The following is an 18251-nucleotide window of genomic DNA, read 5'->3' on the forward strand; positions in this document are numbered from 1 at the left end:
CCTTTTTTTTTTGTCGCGGCACGCTTTTAACGATTTCAAAATTTGGCGGCACACAAAGAAAAAGATATGTTTACAAGTTGTATACTTACGTATAATGTAGATGTAGATATAGTTTCGGGGTATAGTATACTGCGCCCTTTAAGAGCTATTGTATCCACCGTGCTCTGCCTAAGGCACATCGGGGCACTATTTCATCAAGAAATTTGAATATTAGGCCCGGTTTCAATGGTTGATGCTCTTCTATTGTCATATTTTACATCCCAAAACATTTCCTCCTGCTGGCAATGTAGCTCCGCAGTTTGTTAGTAAATGTGTTGGTGACTCTTCTGCCTCTTTGCAGAATCTGCATGTGCCATCTTGGATTATTCCAATTTTCTTTAAGTTCCATTTAACTTGCAGTGTCCTGTTAGGAATCCTATTAGGAGTTCGTTCCTATCGCAGTTTGTTCCTGCTTCACTTGATACGTTCTATTACTTCTTTCTTTCCGAAATTTGTAAGGAGGTTCTTCGATCATTTGTGTCCAATGAGTGTGTTCTATTGCTCCTTCATTTTCCTTTTAGATTAAGCTGATTCACCTACTTCCGAATCTGGTAAGCTCTTACACAGCACCTTGACACATTCTGTAATTTCTTTCCTCCCAAAATTGGTTAGAAGATTCTTGGATTGTCTGTGTCCAATGAGTGAATTCCAAAGTTCCCTCATTTTCTTTTTGTCCTTCTGTCTGAGATACTCGTTAATAGTGTGGGTTCCTATGCCACAGAAAGGTCCAGGCCCTGTCAGCGGTGTAGCGGCTCCTTGCCTTGCAAGGGTGTCCGCTTTCTCGTTGCCTTCTACTCCCGTGTGTCCTGGGACCCAGCAGAGGCTGACCTTGTTCTGCATACCAAATAGGTTTAGTTTGGTTTTGCATTTCATCACCATCCTTGAACTAATGATATTTGAGCTTAGTGCTTTGATGGCTGCTTGGCTATCTGACATGATATATTCTTGTTTTTGTACCCTTTACTTAGGTAAAGTTGAGTACATCGTTCGATTGCTTGAATCTCAGCTTGGAAGATACTGGTGTGTTTTCCCATGGGTTCTGAGTATTTAGTTCCAGGTCCAGGTACCTTCTTGTGTTCTAGATCCATCTTTGTACCAAAGGATGGTGCCATTCTTGAAAGAGTTGTTTCCCTCTCTTTCCCATTCTTGTTTGGTACCCAAGTTTATTCGGGCGATTTTGGTTAAATTCAAACATCCTGTTCATGTCGTCTTTCGGAGCCATGAGTATCGGATGGTCTTTCCATAGTTTGTCCATCTTTCTATTTTAGTTTAATTCCTGTTGGAGGTTTCTCTTTGGTAAAATTAATGATGGTTTTCTGCGCTGTCCTTGTTACCATTGGTTTAGAGGGATTAATCCCAGTATTTTTTTCATGCTAATTGTAGGACATGTTCTCATTGCTTCCGTTATGCAAGTGTTTGTATTTTTGTGGGTTCTTTTCTTTTAGTTACTTGTTCTGCTTTGCAGCCCAGGCTATAGTTCCGTATGTAAGTATAGGTCTTACTATGATGGTGTACATCCATAGCAGGGTTTCCGGTCTGCATGCCTAGTTCCTTCCTGCTATTCTTCTGCACACCATCAAAGCTCGTGTCGTCTTCGTGATGATAGAGCCGATGTGTTTCTTATATGTTAGTGTCTTATCTAGTGTGGTGCCCAGATATTTGACTTCTTTTTTGATTTCTATCACGGTGTTAATGAGTGTTATTTCCCTCATGTGACCTATAATACACAGTGTAAAATAGTTAATGATAATAATTTTGTATGTAAAATAAAATATTATGTACTACTAAAACAACAGTACGTTTATTAAGGGTAAAGGGGCAATCTCAACGCGACACGCAAGAATGGCACAATTACAGAAGACAAACACTTTGAGCCCTGAAGATGATCTCAATAAAGATCGAAACGTTGGCACGATAAAGAAAATGTTTTTCTGAAACCTACATCACACCAGACCGCATCTCACGAGATCTGAATAATTATCGATTAACGGTCACTAATCTCTACACACGTTTATTAAGGGATTAATAATAAGAATGCCTTTTATGAGAAATTTGAGCTTGATGTTTTTTGATAATTTCATTTGGTCGTAAAAGTGACACTGCTTCTCTCATATCGTCTTCTACATTTAACAGTCTCGATCTTTTTTTCGTTTTTATGTTGGTTAAAATTGAAAATCCGAATTCACGCAAATAAGATGTAGAAAATTGTAATAGTATTGTTAAATTTTTTTTTGGCTGTCATGAAATAATCGCATCTAATATTAATACAAAATGAATTAATTAATTCTTCCGAATATTTTAAAATTAAATCTCTACTATTAGAAAGCGAAATTAGTTCTTCCCCTTCATTCAAAGTTAATTCAAATACAGAAGTATTCTTTATCACAAATGGATTACGAACCCAAACAATTTTTTTTATATCTAAATTTTGGAAATAATGAATAATTCTCTCCTCTAATGTTGTCAAATGGTCAATAACAATTTTATGAATAGTTTTATTAAAATCTTTTGGGACTGACCCAAACTTTTCCAAATTGCCCTCCTGAGCTTTATTCTTCCATAAAGTTACTTGTTTTTTCAATCCAACCAGTTTATCTGTTGAGTTTAATATATTTTTTTCGGCCCTTGCAAACTTGAATTTATGTTATTAAAAATAACAAAAATATTTGATAAGTAAGCTAGTTTAGTACACCATATTTTATCTTGAACAAATGAACAAAATCATAATTTTTATTTTATTCAAAAACATTTTCATCTCGTTTTTTAATTCCAGCACACGAGATAACACTTTTACTCTGGACGACCACCTTACAAAAATTCGTACTTTGCTTCCATAGCTTGGCATAAATGACTAAATAAGCGACTTTTAATGGTCTTGATTTCATATAATTAACCATTTTAACACATTGGTCCAGAACTACTTTCAATTCTGATGGCTAATAATTTTGTAACAAATGCTTCTCGATACAAAAAACAATGGGTAACTAATTCCCATTCAGTCCTTTAACATGTGCTACAAATCCTTTTAGATGCCCAGTCATAGCCGGAGCACCACCTGCGCAAATGCCAATACATCAACTCCACGAATCTTTAATTTTTTCTAATATGAACTAATTACATCAAAAATATGTTTGCCAGTTGTAAAATTAGATAACTCACGACAAGATAAAAATTAAGACACACTTTAATCATTTCGCGGCACAGTGGTTGTCAATCACTGCTGTATAAATTGTGATTGACACCATCAATATTGTATTGTATGATAAAATAGATTATCTACAATTTTACAAATCCTATTATCCATGATTTCTCTCCATGTAAACAAGGTTCTCTTTACTTTAAGCATACTTGCTCAGTGGCAAAATTAATCCGGGGCTTCAACAAAAATCGTAACCTACTTGCTTGTAGCAATTGCTATTCAGCAACGTTGCTTGTAAACAAACAGTAAAGGAGTCACGTGAATGGGTCGTAATCAGTTTAAATTTACCGAATTAGGACAGCAAAGGAGAGGGTTGCAACGGGTTCAAATGGGTCTCATTTGGATTTCATAAACAAAACATTCCAATGACATTCACATACAAGACTTAATGGGAATAGTTATTTGATGCCGATTATAACTAAAAGTAGTGCTGGGAACGTTGGGCGAACACCGCCAGTGCTCTCACTAGTTCGTCAGGTTTGATGGGCCATTTGATATGTCACTGATTCTTTCCTTCCATCACCATGGGATTGGACCACCATGTTTGCCATGTGACGTCTTCGTTTTCTTGCTTCACCATCATGTGGTTTGTCGAGAGTGGTTGCCAAACCTTATTGTTCGTGTGACGTCACTGTTTTTTCTTTTACCATCATGGGTTTTGCGAGGCCGCTTTTTTTTGCAATGGAACCTCACTGTTTTTCCGTTCTAGCACCATGTTTTTTATGCTCACTGTGTTGAGGGAGAGAATCTCTTTCCTTTATTAGTTGAGTGTCCCATTCTTTCAAAGTTGGGGTGCTATTGTTGATTGCTTCCTTAATTTATATAAATTGAATTTACATAAAATCTAGAACAGATATTAATAATTGTAACACCAGAATTCAGAGAGAAAAATTTGCATCTAATCATCAAAGGCCAATCTTTTTTGTTATGAAAATTCTTATATTAGGACATTGAAGGATGCTTAAATCTGAAATTTTATGTTTCAAGAAGTCTTTTGATTTTTTTACTTGTAAAGCTTATTGTTTTTTGTATTTTTTTATATATCGAATCACATTTAATATCCTGCATATTGTTTTCTTCTCCGAATGATATATGATATCCTTTAAATACATGTTTGACAATAGAATAAAAACACATTTAAAAAAGAAAATTAGGTAAATTATTTTAATTTTTTCAAACTCGTAGCACCCATTGGTAAGAACCTAGTAGTATTGACCTACTATCACCGCAAAGTTTCAAAAATGGTGATCTCGAGTTCGTAGCCTCCCCTTGTTAGAAACGAAGATACACATATTAAGTACTCCAGTTGATACATATAAAAGAAAACAGAACACAATAACCCAAACTCAATCCGTCAAAGACATATTGACGCATATTTAGTGAATATATGTATATACATTCCAAATGGAAGCAAACTATGGTCCGAATCTCAGCAGTTTCGAAGTTATTCCACTTTTTGTAATTTTTTCAGATTTCACGACGATGATTTCAAATAAACAATGATAACCCCAAAACTAAAAGGTTTTTAGTTGAGATAAAAAATTAATTAATTGGAATATATTAATTGGTCAAGCGGACCACGAAAACTAGTGAATTTAATAAGTTTAAATGAAGTATACCTTCACTAAAGCTATCCTCGGCCATTCCATTTGTCACCAAGAATCAAACCACTTTTTAAACAAAATTTGAAAAATGGCAAAGAGGAGGGAAAATTAAAAAAAAAGTGGGGTTGAGATGGGAAGTTAGTGTCCGAGTGGATCGAGGTCACGATAGCTCAAGTGGTAGATCAGCGGCGTTTCTAGCCGAAGATCGTGGGTTCGAATCCCGCTCGTGACACAGACTTTTTATCTCAACTAAAAACCTTAATAAATTGAGTTTTTAATTATCTATGTGATATGTTGTCACACTATAGCTACTTTTTCTAATGAAGAATATGCTGATATACATCTTATGAACGGGTTTTGCGGGTTTAATGCGACGGCAGCGCGCTGAAAATACATTACTGAAGGTGGAGGGCATTCTGAATCAAAATTAAAAAACGTTTAATAAGTTCATTCAAAAATTTTCCTAAGTTTTTTATTTTTATTATTAATATCTTTCCACCTTACCAATCCTTCAACCACGGTTTTGTTTTCTTTCATAAATGTCTTCATCTTTGAAAAAAGTAATTACAAAAGAAATTGCATCCCTTAAATGGAGTACATTTTTCAATTTGTTAGTCTCTAGGTTTGGAAATAGTAGTTTAAAATCACCATAGTAAGTTTTTCAAAAAAAAAAAAAATTATTTATCAAAGTTTTCGCTACTAAAACGCTTATTTCACGAACGTTTACAAGTTTAATATAGATCACATCTTATTGGAAATTTGATGTAGGTTTCATTGGTAATCAATAAATTTGTGCACAACCTTACAATTCTGCAGTTATCATTGTTTATTTGAAGCATGGTCGTGAAATCTTAAAACATCAAAAAAGTGGAATAACTCCGAAACTGCTGGGAATCGGACCATATTTAATTAGGAAATTTTGGTTTCATTTTGAATATTGAATCTATGGGCAAAGAATATATATTGAATATATATACAAAATATGAAAGAAAAATAACATACCACTAAAGACTGCCTAAATGAGTCTGACAAACAGAACAAGGAGGATAGGTGGACCAAATTACAAAAAATAAATGTCAAGAAAAATAAACAATAAATTTTACTCAAATCATAGATTTCCTACTCAATGAAATTCAATATTTGAGTATACTATAAGTTTTTATTTTGGTTTTACTGAATTGCCATGTTTACTTTGTTCTCTATTTCATCAAGGGAATAGTTTAAATCACACATAATATTATAGCTTTACCAACCCTAATTATTGTACAGTTGCTATTAGAAAAGAGACTAAATCTAGAAACTATGCAAATGTTCAAACTTTGAACATCAGAACCAAACAAAACAAGATACATGAAGTTATTTGAAAGTGACTTAACATTTTGACAGATCCTTTCTATCCGTCTACTTCTGTATCCCGTTGCGCTTAACCTTCGTCAAAACAACGTCAAAATTGCCACTATTAATATATTTGTGGTGGTTAGTGACCGTTAGTCAATGATTATTCCGTTATTATATTATTATTTTTTAGAAATGGTTTACATCAACAGAGATAAACACATCATCAATTACAGAACAGACACATGTAAACTTAGTCGCAGCCAATGTCATTAATCAAATTCGATATCGATAACGTACATATATCATCACATCACACAAAGCATATAATATAACGTATAAATTCACTAGTTTTCGTGGTCCGCTTGACCAATTAATATCTTTCAATTAATTAAGGTTTTTAGTTGAGATAAAAAAGTCAGTGTCACAAGCGGAATTCGAGCCCACGGCCTTCGGCTTGATACGCCGCTACTCTACCACTTGAGCAATCGTGACTTCGATCCACTCGGACACTAACTTCCCATCTCAACCCCCCCTTTTTGCCGTAACGTATAAAACAATCATCACATTCCACACATCAAACATTTCTACGTAGGCTAATTCTTCAAAAATTTGACTTTCCTTTACCTAGTTATCCCCGTCTATATAATCCTGAAAGGATAATCAGGCCGAACCATTACCCATTTTTTCCCATTGTCGGCTCCTTCCGCCTCAAAGAGCCGACTCCTCATATAAAAATGTCTTTCTATTCCGACTTCCTTCCCCACCCCTTCAAATTCCAACGTATATAAACACAAAATAGCCAAATCTCACTGGCACTCTCGACACGACACGCAAGAATGGCACAATTACACAGAAGACAAACACTTTGAGTGAATAGGAATACTATGATTGAACATGAAAAATATTTTTTGCATTGTATAAATTGTATAAATCCACATCCTACACATATTTGTTAAATTTAAACAATGTTTGTAAATCCCAGACCCTGAAGATGATCTCAATAAAGATCGAAACGTTGGCACGATAAAGAAAATGTTTTTCTAAAGCCTACGTCACACCAGACCTCTTCTCACGATCTCCGAATAACTATTAATAATACTTATTGTTTTTATTTAACGTTCCAGGGAAATCATCTGCGGAAACGTTGCATTGCGCAAAAAGAATTCAAGAGCGATAACGAAAGTCGAATCAAAGCGATGATTCCACTCATTCAAGGAAAACTACCCGATAACGTTTTGGGAGAAATCTGTCATCTAGTCGACAGCCCCTTCAGGATACTGAGGGTAAGTTAAATTTAGTCTTTTAAACAATATTTTTTCTCTATTGGGAAATTGATTTTGTTTTAAAGAAACTCTTACTCACCTTATGTAATTTCTTTCCTGTATTGAGAAAGAAATTTGTCGTCCTTTTTGATGTGATTGGTTTTGTTGTGATGGTTCAATATTAAACTTATGTAATGTTTATATTGTATTTTGCCAAAACTTTTCACCAACTTAAAAATACATTAAATTTACCTTGACATTAATTTTAACAAAACATGAACACGTACATTTTAAATTTTCTAGAATAATTACAAAAGGACGGCCAATGTGCTGAAAAATTAATTTTTGGATTTCGATTTAACATTAAATCTAATGTTGGGAAGACCAGGTTGGTGGGTCATGGATTTGGACCAAACCTTTTTTGGTGATTCTACATCCCAAAATATCGGGCACATGTAGGCCACTTCTTATGTATAGGCCATGTTTCCTATTTTTTAAATTTTTTTAAATTGAAATTTCCTGGTTTTTAATATTTTTATTTCGCTTTTCTACTTGCCCAAATCAACTATGTGAATATAGCATTTTTGTTTTTTTCTCCTTTTTCTAGTAGTTTATACTCTAGAAGTTTTCTTTCAATTTAAATATCCCATTCAATTAAATTTTCTAGAAGCCACGAGTATCAGAAGTTCTCTCATTTGGGTATTGTTATTTCTCCACTAAAATCTTTTTGGAGATCCTTCTTTGTTCAGCTTTTTGAATTCATTACAATTAATTAAGGTTTTTAGTTGAGATGAAAAAAAGTTAATGGCACGAGCGGGATTCGAACCCACGATCTTCGGCGAGATACGCCGCTGCTCTCCCACTTTCAAATGTCGTGTAATCGGTTTGGATTCTCGACGACATTTCAAAAATGGCAAAAGGAGGGAAAACTCGTAAGGTGGGGTTGAGATCGGGAGTTGATGTCCGAGTGGATCGAGGTCACGATAGCTCAAGTGGTGGAGTAACGGCGTATCTAGCCGAAGATCGTGGGTTCGAATCCCGCTCGTGCCATTAATTTTTTTTCATCTCAACTAAAAACCTTAATTAATTGAAATGTATTAATTGGTCAAGCGGACCACGAAATTAGTGAATTTTTGAATTCAGTTCAACTCCAACTTTTTTCGGTTTTGTCATTTTCAGTGAGGAACTGGCGACCCGGTAAATGACCAGTACCAGAACATTAGTACACTGGTTCCCAAACCAACATCCACCATCGTATTTCTTTCTGTTTAGCGTCGATTTGGCCACCACCAGCACGAATCACGTCTGTTAAACGGCTTCGGAAAAGATTTTTTCCTTATTGAAGACAGACCCAGTTTCAATGTGTTCACAGACTCGCAAATCAACATCCACCATCAATTTTACGTCGAAATCAGCCTTGGTATATTAATTCAAAACTCGTACTAAACCCAGGCGGATAATTTATTCATTCGGGTTAATTCTCAAATGAACGGGTTCATTTCCGTTTCCTGATAACATTGGTAACATAGACTGGTATTTATGACAAACTGGAAGCATCAGTTATCAATAAATAACAAAAAAAATTGTTGGAAATTTTGATCTTTATGAAACGTAATTATGAAAACGTCTTCCAATTTAAAAGCTAGGAACCAACATAGTGGAATTAATTCAGACGTGTTTCAAGAGCTCCATTATTTAATTTATAAGGGTTGCTTACATTCACTGCATAAGTAATTTGTTCTTTATTTTGTTGGTTGAGTTTTTAAAACTAATATAAAATAAATTTCAAGTCCGTGGGTTGAAATTCCATCCGTGAAATTTACCTTTCCTATCACAAATTTCGTGTGTATACAATTAAAAAAGAAGGGCTCCCTCTAAAAAACTTCAATTTGACAAAATTTGATATACCAAATTTTTAGTGCAAAAAGGATTCATTTAAACAAATTCACATCATTTAGACTCTATCTGAAAGAGGGTGTCAGCTATAGATCGATTTTTAAATTTTTACCGCAACAGTGAATACGTGGGTTTAGCAGTTCGTAAAAAAGTTCTTTCAGCGAGAGTCTTGATCACCATGGCCCCCGTTTCACGTGTTGCTCCTATAAAAGGTAAATCAAGGCAAAAATGAAATGTTAATGTGGCTGAATGGGTTCATGTAAAAAAATAAAAAGATGAAAAATGCTGGGAAGGAATGAATGGGCCATCGAGGCCATCCTCAGACCTGGAAAAAGATGGCCAGAACCTGTTCTATCTTATAGTGAGGGTTATGCTATATTTTCTTGGTTTTTTCGTTAGATTGGGTTAAAATGAAAACAATAAAATTAATTATAATAATTACTAATTTATTCTCTTTAATTCAAAATAAGTTTTGTGTTTCAAAAATACGATTAGGTTATATAATACCGTATTTTAACTGGAATATGAAACTTTGTGAATTATGCCATAATAAAAGCTGTTATTCTAAATAGAATCAACGAACACAGTTTGAATTTGTTGACATGAATTATAATTAATATGTATTATGAATTCCATGACTACGAAAATGAAATAATTCATTCCAGGTTATGTAGATGGTTATTCAGATATCGTGAGATGCGGTTGGGCGTGATGTAGGTTTCAGAAAAACTTTTCTTTATCGTGCCAACGTTTCGATCTTTTATTGAGATCATCTTCAGGGCCTGGGATTTACAAACAATGTTTACATTTAACAAATACATTTCGGATGTGGAAAAGTGAATTTATACAATGCAAAATATATTTTATATTCAAACAAAGTATTTCTACTCACTCAAAGTGTTTGTCTTCTGTGTAATTGTGCCNGATGATCTCAATAAAAGATCGAAACGTTGGCACGATAAAGAAAATGTTTTTCTGAAACCTACATCACACCCGACCGCATCTCACGATATCTGAATAACTTTCGATTAACGGTCACTAATCTCTACACGTTATGTAGATGGCTGAAAATTTGGTTGACTTCAGTAATATCAAATGTCAAATTTACAATCATTTAAAAGTTGGGGGTGGATTATCTTCAAAACAGATAGCCCTACACAATTCGAACAAGAGAATATCCCGTGCTTGACTCTTGGAAAATCCATGTTGTCTTAATTAAAACTTGACGACGGCATGTGACCAATCTCGGCTGCGAAAATAAATATCTTGTCGAAATGAGTGATTATTTACCTCCAAAACACCGAGAATTTTATTTATCGTTTCCAACCACACCTTGATAAATTAAGTTAATAATTTTTACTTTTCACATGATGGACACTTTGATCTGTATACTTTCAAGTTTATAATGTTTTTTTCATGTTAATTTTCAAGATTATTCATTTTAATCTGTTCTCGTTGAATATTTTTATGGTGTTTGATAATGCGTTGATCCATTGTTTACCTAGTGGAGTAAACCTAATAGAGCCTACCTAGTTTAGCTGTTACCTTAATAAGCTCACTAAAGTATTAAGTACTAAATATAAGATATTTTTGTATTAAAAAGTTGATTTTCTTTAAATAAAATTTTATGTTAATAAATAAAAGTTTTAGCTCATGATAATTATTTATCTAACATTCTAAGAGAGGCCTTTAATATCTTTAAAAGAATTTCCAATATAAAATTTTAGAGAAAACTGTAAGTATAAAAATTCCAATTATTCTTTTAAGTGAATGAGAGTTGAACTTAACAAGATCCCATCTGAGCATTAGTAGCATTTTCACGTAAAACCAACAGAAAACCTTAAATATTAGATAGATAGACGACCTCTTTAAGACCTGTGCACCGCGACCAGTATTGGTCGATTGTGCTTTCCATTTTGTTATCTAGAGCTCCTCGTTAAGCTTGAGGCTTTTTACCAGACCCCACAGCTTTTTCAAAGGCTCCCGTATGTATCCTTCATGTCCTGGCTTTTCCTCCCCCAGAATTAGGAATCTCAGCCTAAGCCTTTCCACCAACGGAGGGCGTTTTGCGCGGTTTCTTCTTCTTGGCAATATCTGCTCGGGCTTGGTCAATCCGAGTCCATACATATGCCTCCTGAGTCTGTAGTGTCCAATTAGCAATACAACTTTTAGTGACTGGGAGTTTTGTGAATCGAGGCTGTGACCGTGTGCGTGGCGCCGTTGGTTGGTGGTCTGTGACCATGAGTCTACCGTTGGCTGAGGTCCAGGGGCCGTGAGTCGGCTGACTCCACCCACAGAGGCCCGAAGGTTTGGGACGCAGCGATTAGCCGAGAGCAGCGTTTGGCGTTTATAGCCAAGTCGGCTGTTAGAGGGCGAGATCAGGCTGATGCAGCGAGTACTTGCTGTCGTCGACGGTGTTCCTTTGGTGAGATCTCGTCAGGTTGACGAGTCTCTTGTCGTTGTTGCCGATGTTGGTTACATTAGTGATATATGAGATCTCGTCGGGTTGACGAGTCTGTTTCCAGCGAGGCAGTGCCCCTGCTTATATAGTGAAGAGCCCTACTCTGATTGGCTGCAAAGTGGAGGGCGAGAACATTCCATAAGTCGTAGTGGCATCTAGCGGTAACTTGCGGTAGCTACAAGTGGCCACTACACAACTATTATTTTAATCCTAGCGTGTCCTAGATTTAGTAGTTCTGCTGTTAGTTTCTGCGATGGCCCTTTGATAAGCTTTATCCCATGCCTCTGTCCAGGGCTACATTCCCGTTGTGCAGAGGACGTATTATTAATCCAGTGTCTAATTGATCTGCGTTTTTGGCAGTTTGGTAAGCCAAAAAAGGGTTCAGGGCTAATAGGTGTCCTCGTTGAACTTCCTTTGGCCAATTTATCGGCCTTTTCGTTCACCCTCTGCCCTGTGTACTCTGGAACCCAGACAATGGTAATTTTGTTATTTCCTCAATGTCTGACAGGGCTCTAATGCAGTCTCAAACGGCACTGGACTTTACCGTCGATGCCGCAATTGCCTTCAATGCTGCCTGGCTGTCCGAGTCGATAGCTACCCCTAGAGGATCTGTGGTACATTACCCGCGTTTATAAGGACTTCACTAGCCCTAGCATGCTGAAGATTCACTTGCAGGACTCCTGTCCTCATCTCTGAGTACGTGGCGTTCCAGGGGGAGTTCCATGCGCAATTGGTGTCTAGTCTCTCCAGCTTCACTTCCGGACATATGCCTCTTGAGTGGGCTGGTGAGTCCAGCTCCTGTATTGCCCTCTTTCCTCTATCCCTTCACTTACCCATACCTCTCGGGTCGTAGCTGGTAGAGCAAAGTCGTTACGGCAATTGGCATTCCGTTGTCGTTACGGGCGCCCCGTCTTTTAGTCGGAATTTAACTCTTCCGACACTAATGCAAGGGGACATATCCAGTTTTTTAGCTCCGTCTGGGGCTCATCATGGAGAAAGTCCATAGCTATCCCCTCTCCAATTGGAACATTGCGCCACGCCGTCCAAAGCTGTGTTGACCTACCTTTTGATCCGTGAACGGTTTTGAATTTTCACTTCAAGCGGCATAGTGTTCCTCTCGTCCGCAATGTAGACGGTGCAGGCTTTAGACTTCCGATGTCATCCCTCACTGGCCTAGAGGAAATCGCCCGACCAAGGTACCAGCGTGCGAACCACCCCACGCAGTCAATTCAGCTCTGATCGAGTACACACAGGTGACAATCAGAAAACCTGCCCCTCTTGTCCACTTGGAGAACCTCACTTGGTGCCGGTCATCTGGGCGTTATCTAAGGCCATTGAATGGAGTCCTGAAGGCTATCCAACCTATTTGGGTCCATCTTAGCGGTCGGGTAGGCAGCAGCAACCATGGCGATCTTCACTGCAGCTAGGACTATACAAAGACTCTTAGGATTTCAAAATGAAAAAAATTGTATTTAGATATTTTAGAACGTTTTCTCTTATTCCTTAATTTTTTGTTTAAATTTTAGATGTAACGTTTTTAGAGCGAGCCCTTCAAATATGTAAAAAAATATTACAGGATATGCAACTAATAAAAATAATAACAATTAATTAAAAATAAAATGTTTTCGTATAACATTTATGATTTCGTTATTTCATGAAAGAACTATGGACATGTTTTATAGCCAATCCTGCTCAATTAATTGGCACAAATCCACAATGAAGAAGTGTCCTCTTTTCTGTTGTTGACTAGTTCAAAATTTTTTTGAAAAATATAAATTTTTTTAATATAGTATAATTTTGAAAACCAAAAGCTAGGGAACTTTTACTTGAAACTTTACAATTGTGAAATTTATTGTAAAGACAATATAAAAAGCCACACGTCCTGAGCTTCTCTCTCGTTTCCCCATTGACGTCTAGGAAAAGTTCGGATCACCCTGTATATAAGAAATTTCTCGATTGATTCAATTTATTTAATTACGTAAGACCATATTGTAATAGGAAAGTAATTTTCATGGCCTCAGGGGAGTCTCGTGATACGCGTGGCTGAGACATGTGCATCGCCGAAGAGACATTCCCCCCAACAATAATTTCCATATCACTTGCCTCTTTTTTTTTGACATTGTTTTCCCTTTTCCGAACAACACGAAGCCACCGATTTCCGAAAGTAATGAGATTTCAGCAACGTAGCCCATTGGAATCAACATTAAATAACAAATCACGGGACGGATTTTTTTTTGTTCGAACCCCGAGGATGTTGTGCAAGAACGTCCGGATCAAAAGTTTAAATTAACCGTTACTCAATTGTTCAATTTTGTCGGATCGATCTCCGGGTTGTAAGTTTGTCAAGCCAAATCGGCACTGATCCACGACCGACCTGGATAAGCAGGAACGATAAACTTGGTGATTAAATTTATGTTTATTTTACAATATTAGCAAGAGAATTCAAACAACAAGTGCACTTATCTAAATTAATCAGTTTTCGCCTTTAAATTCATAAAAATCAAATAATATTTTTTAATACTAGTTAATAAATCAATAGGGTGCGACACATGGACACTTACTAATAATATATATGTACATATAAAAATACATTATATATAATATAAAAATACTTATAATAATTATTATACCACAATATTATGTGTATACAGAGCGAGTTTAACTTCTGCCCCTATACAGAGTCCAACATTATGTACTCCACCTACTTTTTTAATCAAAGCAAAATTAAAAAGTATAACAAAATCCACGTATTTCATGGTTTCTGTTTACTTTACTTTGGGTAATACTCATAGATTTATTTCTATAAGTATTGCAGAATAATCAAGTCAACTTTTTCTTCAAATGGGACCCTATTATGTAGTTTTTCACATTTTTGATAGTTAAATTCACTAGTTTCGTGGTCCGCTTGACCAATTAATATCTTAAAATTAATTAAGGTTTTCAGTTGAGATAAAAAAAGTCAATGGCACGAGTGGGAATCGAACCCACGATCTTCGGCTTGATACGCCGCTGCTCTTTCGCTTTTAAAAATGGCAAAAAGGAGGGAAATTCAAAAGGCGTGGTTGAGATGGGAAGTTGGTGTCTGAGTGGACCGAGGTCACGATAGCTCAAGTGGTAGAGCAGCGGCGTATCAAGCCGAAGATCGTGGGTTCTATTCCCACTCGTGCCGTTGACTTTTTTATCTCAACTGAAAACCTTAATTAATTTTTGATAGTGTTTAATCTTCTGAAAACATTAAAAAAAGATTTTTTTATGCCTTTCGAAATTTATTCAAAATTATATGTGAAAAACTTGGTTGACAAGAGCTTCGGCTTTGTAGCCATTGATGGTGCCCAGTTTGAACAGATTTAAAAAAAATAGGTAATTCAGAAATACGTTTTTTTAAATTTTTTCTTTTTACACAAAATTGTGAATATATTTCGAAAGGCATGTTCAATTTAGAATTTTATTTGGTGTTTTTTAGAGACTAAACACTATCAAAAACACGGAAAAAGTCGTAGGGTCCCATTGTTATTATTAATACTCTATATTTTTTATTGGAGTGTTTTGGGGGAAAAAACCCCGAAATACGTAACTTTTATCTAGTCTCTCATGAACCAAAAAGTTTTGTTCTAACTCTCCAGAATAGATTCGAATAGAAGCTATTCCAAATATCAATGTGCATTTTTCGAAATGGTTCATGACCCTGAAATGAACGGTGAAAAGGGTTTTTAATTTGGCTATCTTGAAACATTAGATCAAGTCTTTTTGGTTCATGAGAAACTAGAATGTTGTCTATGTCTATGAATGTAGTATGGCGGAGGGGAAGGAACAGACATAATATGAAAATCCAACACTACCCATGTGAATATATTTATAGGTGCGAATGGTAGAATTTGTTTGGATAGGTGTAGCAGGGTATAAAGTACCACACATATTTGTCGCTTATGTTGGGTTGTATGAATGGCGGGTGAATCATTGTGTGATACTAAAACCATGGTAGCTCCCACATTTTAGTAGTTTAAAAGGTTCTACCTTGTTTGTATTTATTAGCGAGAATGATGGGAGGACATCGCGGTTACGAACACTTTCATGGCCTCTGAACTGTAAGTTTAAATTGCATATAACTTTTATATTAGTTTAAGGGTTTGATCCTTAGTCGAATTTCGAGTATTCTGAGTCCCAGTAAACTTGTATTGAGTTACGGTTTGTAATAAGATGAATATGAAAATGAAATTATGAACGTAATATCGAATTAGAGCAATATAGCCTCGAGTGAAGGGTTAAATTAAGACATAGCAAACAATCCAAACTTGTACCATCCAGAAGTAATTGTCTGATCGTTCTTCACGAGAGCCCTTCAGCGTATACTCATAAGGAAAATTTCACATGAAATTCAAATGTTTCATTAAACATTTTATGAAATCATTGCATTATAGACGGTAATGATCTTCATTTTGTAGTTTTAAAAGAAATTGCTCATTTTTTATTTGTATTGAGAAAAATGAACTATTTTTCATGAAAATTGATCTGTTGGTTTAGAGGTTACGATTTTTTAAGAATGTTGAATTTCGTTGTCCTTCGAACTTTGATGATGACGAAATTCAAGCTTTTATACAAGTAACCCACACTCAAGAAACATAACAGAGACAGCATATTTCATACCAGCATCTTAGAGCAACGTTGGCAGGATTCTTTCAACGCTGTCTGAGAAAAATGTCATATCTGAGATTCTCTCCTAAAACACGTTTTCAAAAAGATTGATAACAGATGATGAAAAGTGAATCTTTATAACTATTTCCCTAGAGGAACATTTTAGGGAAAAGGCAGCGACTCACCGCTAACAACACCAAAAGCTGAAAAACAAACGTTTTTTCTTTCCACACTTAATTCTTCACAACTCGTTATTATATGATCTTCAGTGTCAATTTCTCTATATAACCTAGTCTCATCCCGTTTGAGGTGTCTTTGTATTATCCTGGTATGATCTCTGTGCAATCTTGTAAGTTTGCCTTCTAGACCCGGCCTCCGCAGGCTGCCTTTTTAAGTTAATTATTTATTTAGAAATCGTGAGATGCGGTCTGGTGTGATGTAGGTTTCTGAAAAACATTTTCTTTATCGTGCCAACGTTTCGATCTTTATTGAGATCATCTTCAGGGCTCAAAGTGTTTGTCTTCTGTGCCCACTCTCGACACGACACGCAAGAATGGCACAACTACACAGAAGACACACACTTTGAGCTCTGAAGATGATCTCAATAAAGATCGAAACGTTGGCACGATAAAGAAAATGTTTTTCTGAAGCCTGTTTTTCACACCAGACCGCATCTCACGATTTCTAAATAAATATCGATTAACGGTCACTGATCACCACACATTTTTAAGTTAATATAATTTCGATGGAATTTTTCCGGTCCAATGGATTGTCCATTGATTTTTCATTGCGCCTGTAAGTGCTTATATATTTCTAGGACGTGATTCATTGTAACTTGCCGGATTTAATAAAATATGATGAAAGATCTAAAATTGAAGTAAAAATTAAATCGGGTCATAGACCCGAATTTGAACTTTTCGTCTCTCTTTCGAGTTATTCCGGACACTCGTGAAGAATGAAGATATGAAGTTTTATTATAATTTATATTTGCACTCAAATTCTGAGGTTTTTAATTTTACTTTTATTTGGCCATGGTTTTGTCTATCCCGCAATTTTTATTACATCTACCTTTGTCGTTCAGTTAACCCTTCCATGGGTGATTAAAAAATTAAAAGCTGACCCTGTTCTAGCCTTCTAGTGTGAAGGCCTGTTTATCTGAAGCGCCGAAGACCCATTAAAGAGTGATTTACACTCAGTATCATGGCGACTTCGCGCTGACTGTATTTTTCCTCTAATAATGTTGTGAAATAGACCGTGTCATACTCTCCCAAATGCCTGACTGGAACCAATGAAAAAGTTTTTACAACAAGAATAATATCAAATAACATTAACGATGGGAAAAGACTAAGCGATCTTTAGGCGTAGAAGGGAAGGGAACAATGTTATTTTTTATGATTTGGAGATCGTGAGATGCGGAAAAAAAAATTTCTTTATCGTGCCAACGTTTCGATCTTTATTGAGATCATCTTCAGGGCTTGGGATTAATAAACATTAAATTAATAAACAAAACCAACAAATACATGTATGATGTGAAAAAAAATGAATTTATACAATTTTTTATGCAAATGGGATTAATCACTAAAAAAAGTAAACCAAGAAAGTAAAGCATGATTTATTGTTTATTTTGTCTAAGATAGCTCTTAATGATCTGTAACAAAGGTAGAAAGCTAATGAATTTATTTTTAAACTAAATAAATTGAATGGTGAGTTAACTTTGTCCATCAGGGTATAATTCGTTTCTCTATTTCGAAATATTAATTTTTAATTTTTGAAAATTGTGCTGTTTTCCCGGTTTTTGTCACTCTGATCAGTATAATAGT

At 35.7% G+C, this 18251-nt stretch overlaps 1 protein-coding gene across 1 annotated transcript in view; it reads left to right on the forward strand.

The window, feature by feature from the left end:
- Positions 1 to 18251, forward strand: part of LOC106665909 (transient receptor potential cation channel subfamily A member 1) — a 93314-nt gene that overhangs the window by 26763 nt on the left and 48300 nt on the right. The window contains 1 exon segment of the mRNA XM_024226573.1: positions 7305 to 7463. Within this exon segment, the coding sequence (XP_024082341.1) occupies positions 7305 to 7463 (159 nt within the window).

This window comes from Cimex lectularius, unplaced genomic scaffold (genome assembly GCF_000648675.2).
Source record: "Cimex lectularius strain Harlan isolate CLEC.00 unplaced genomic scaffold, Clec_2.1 scaffold150, whole genome shotgun sequence".
In the NCBI taxonomy this organism is placed as follows: Eukaryota; Metazoa; Arthropoda; class Insecta; order Hemiptera; family Cimicidae; genus Cimex; species Cimex lectularius.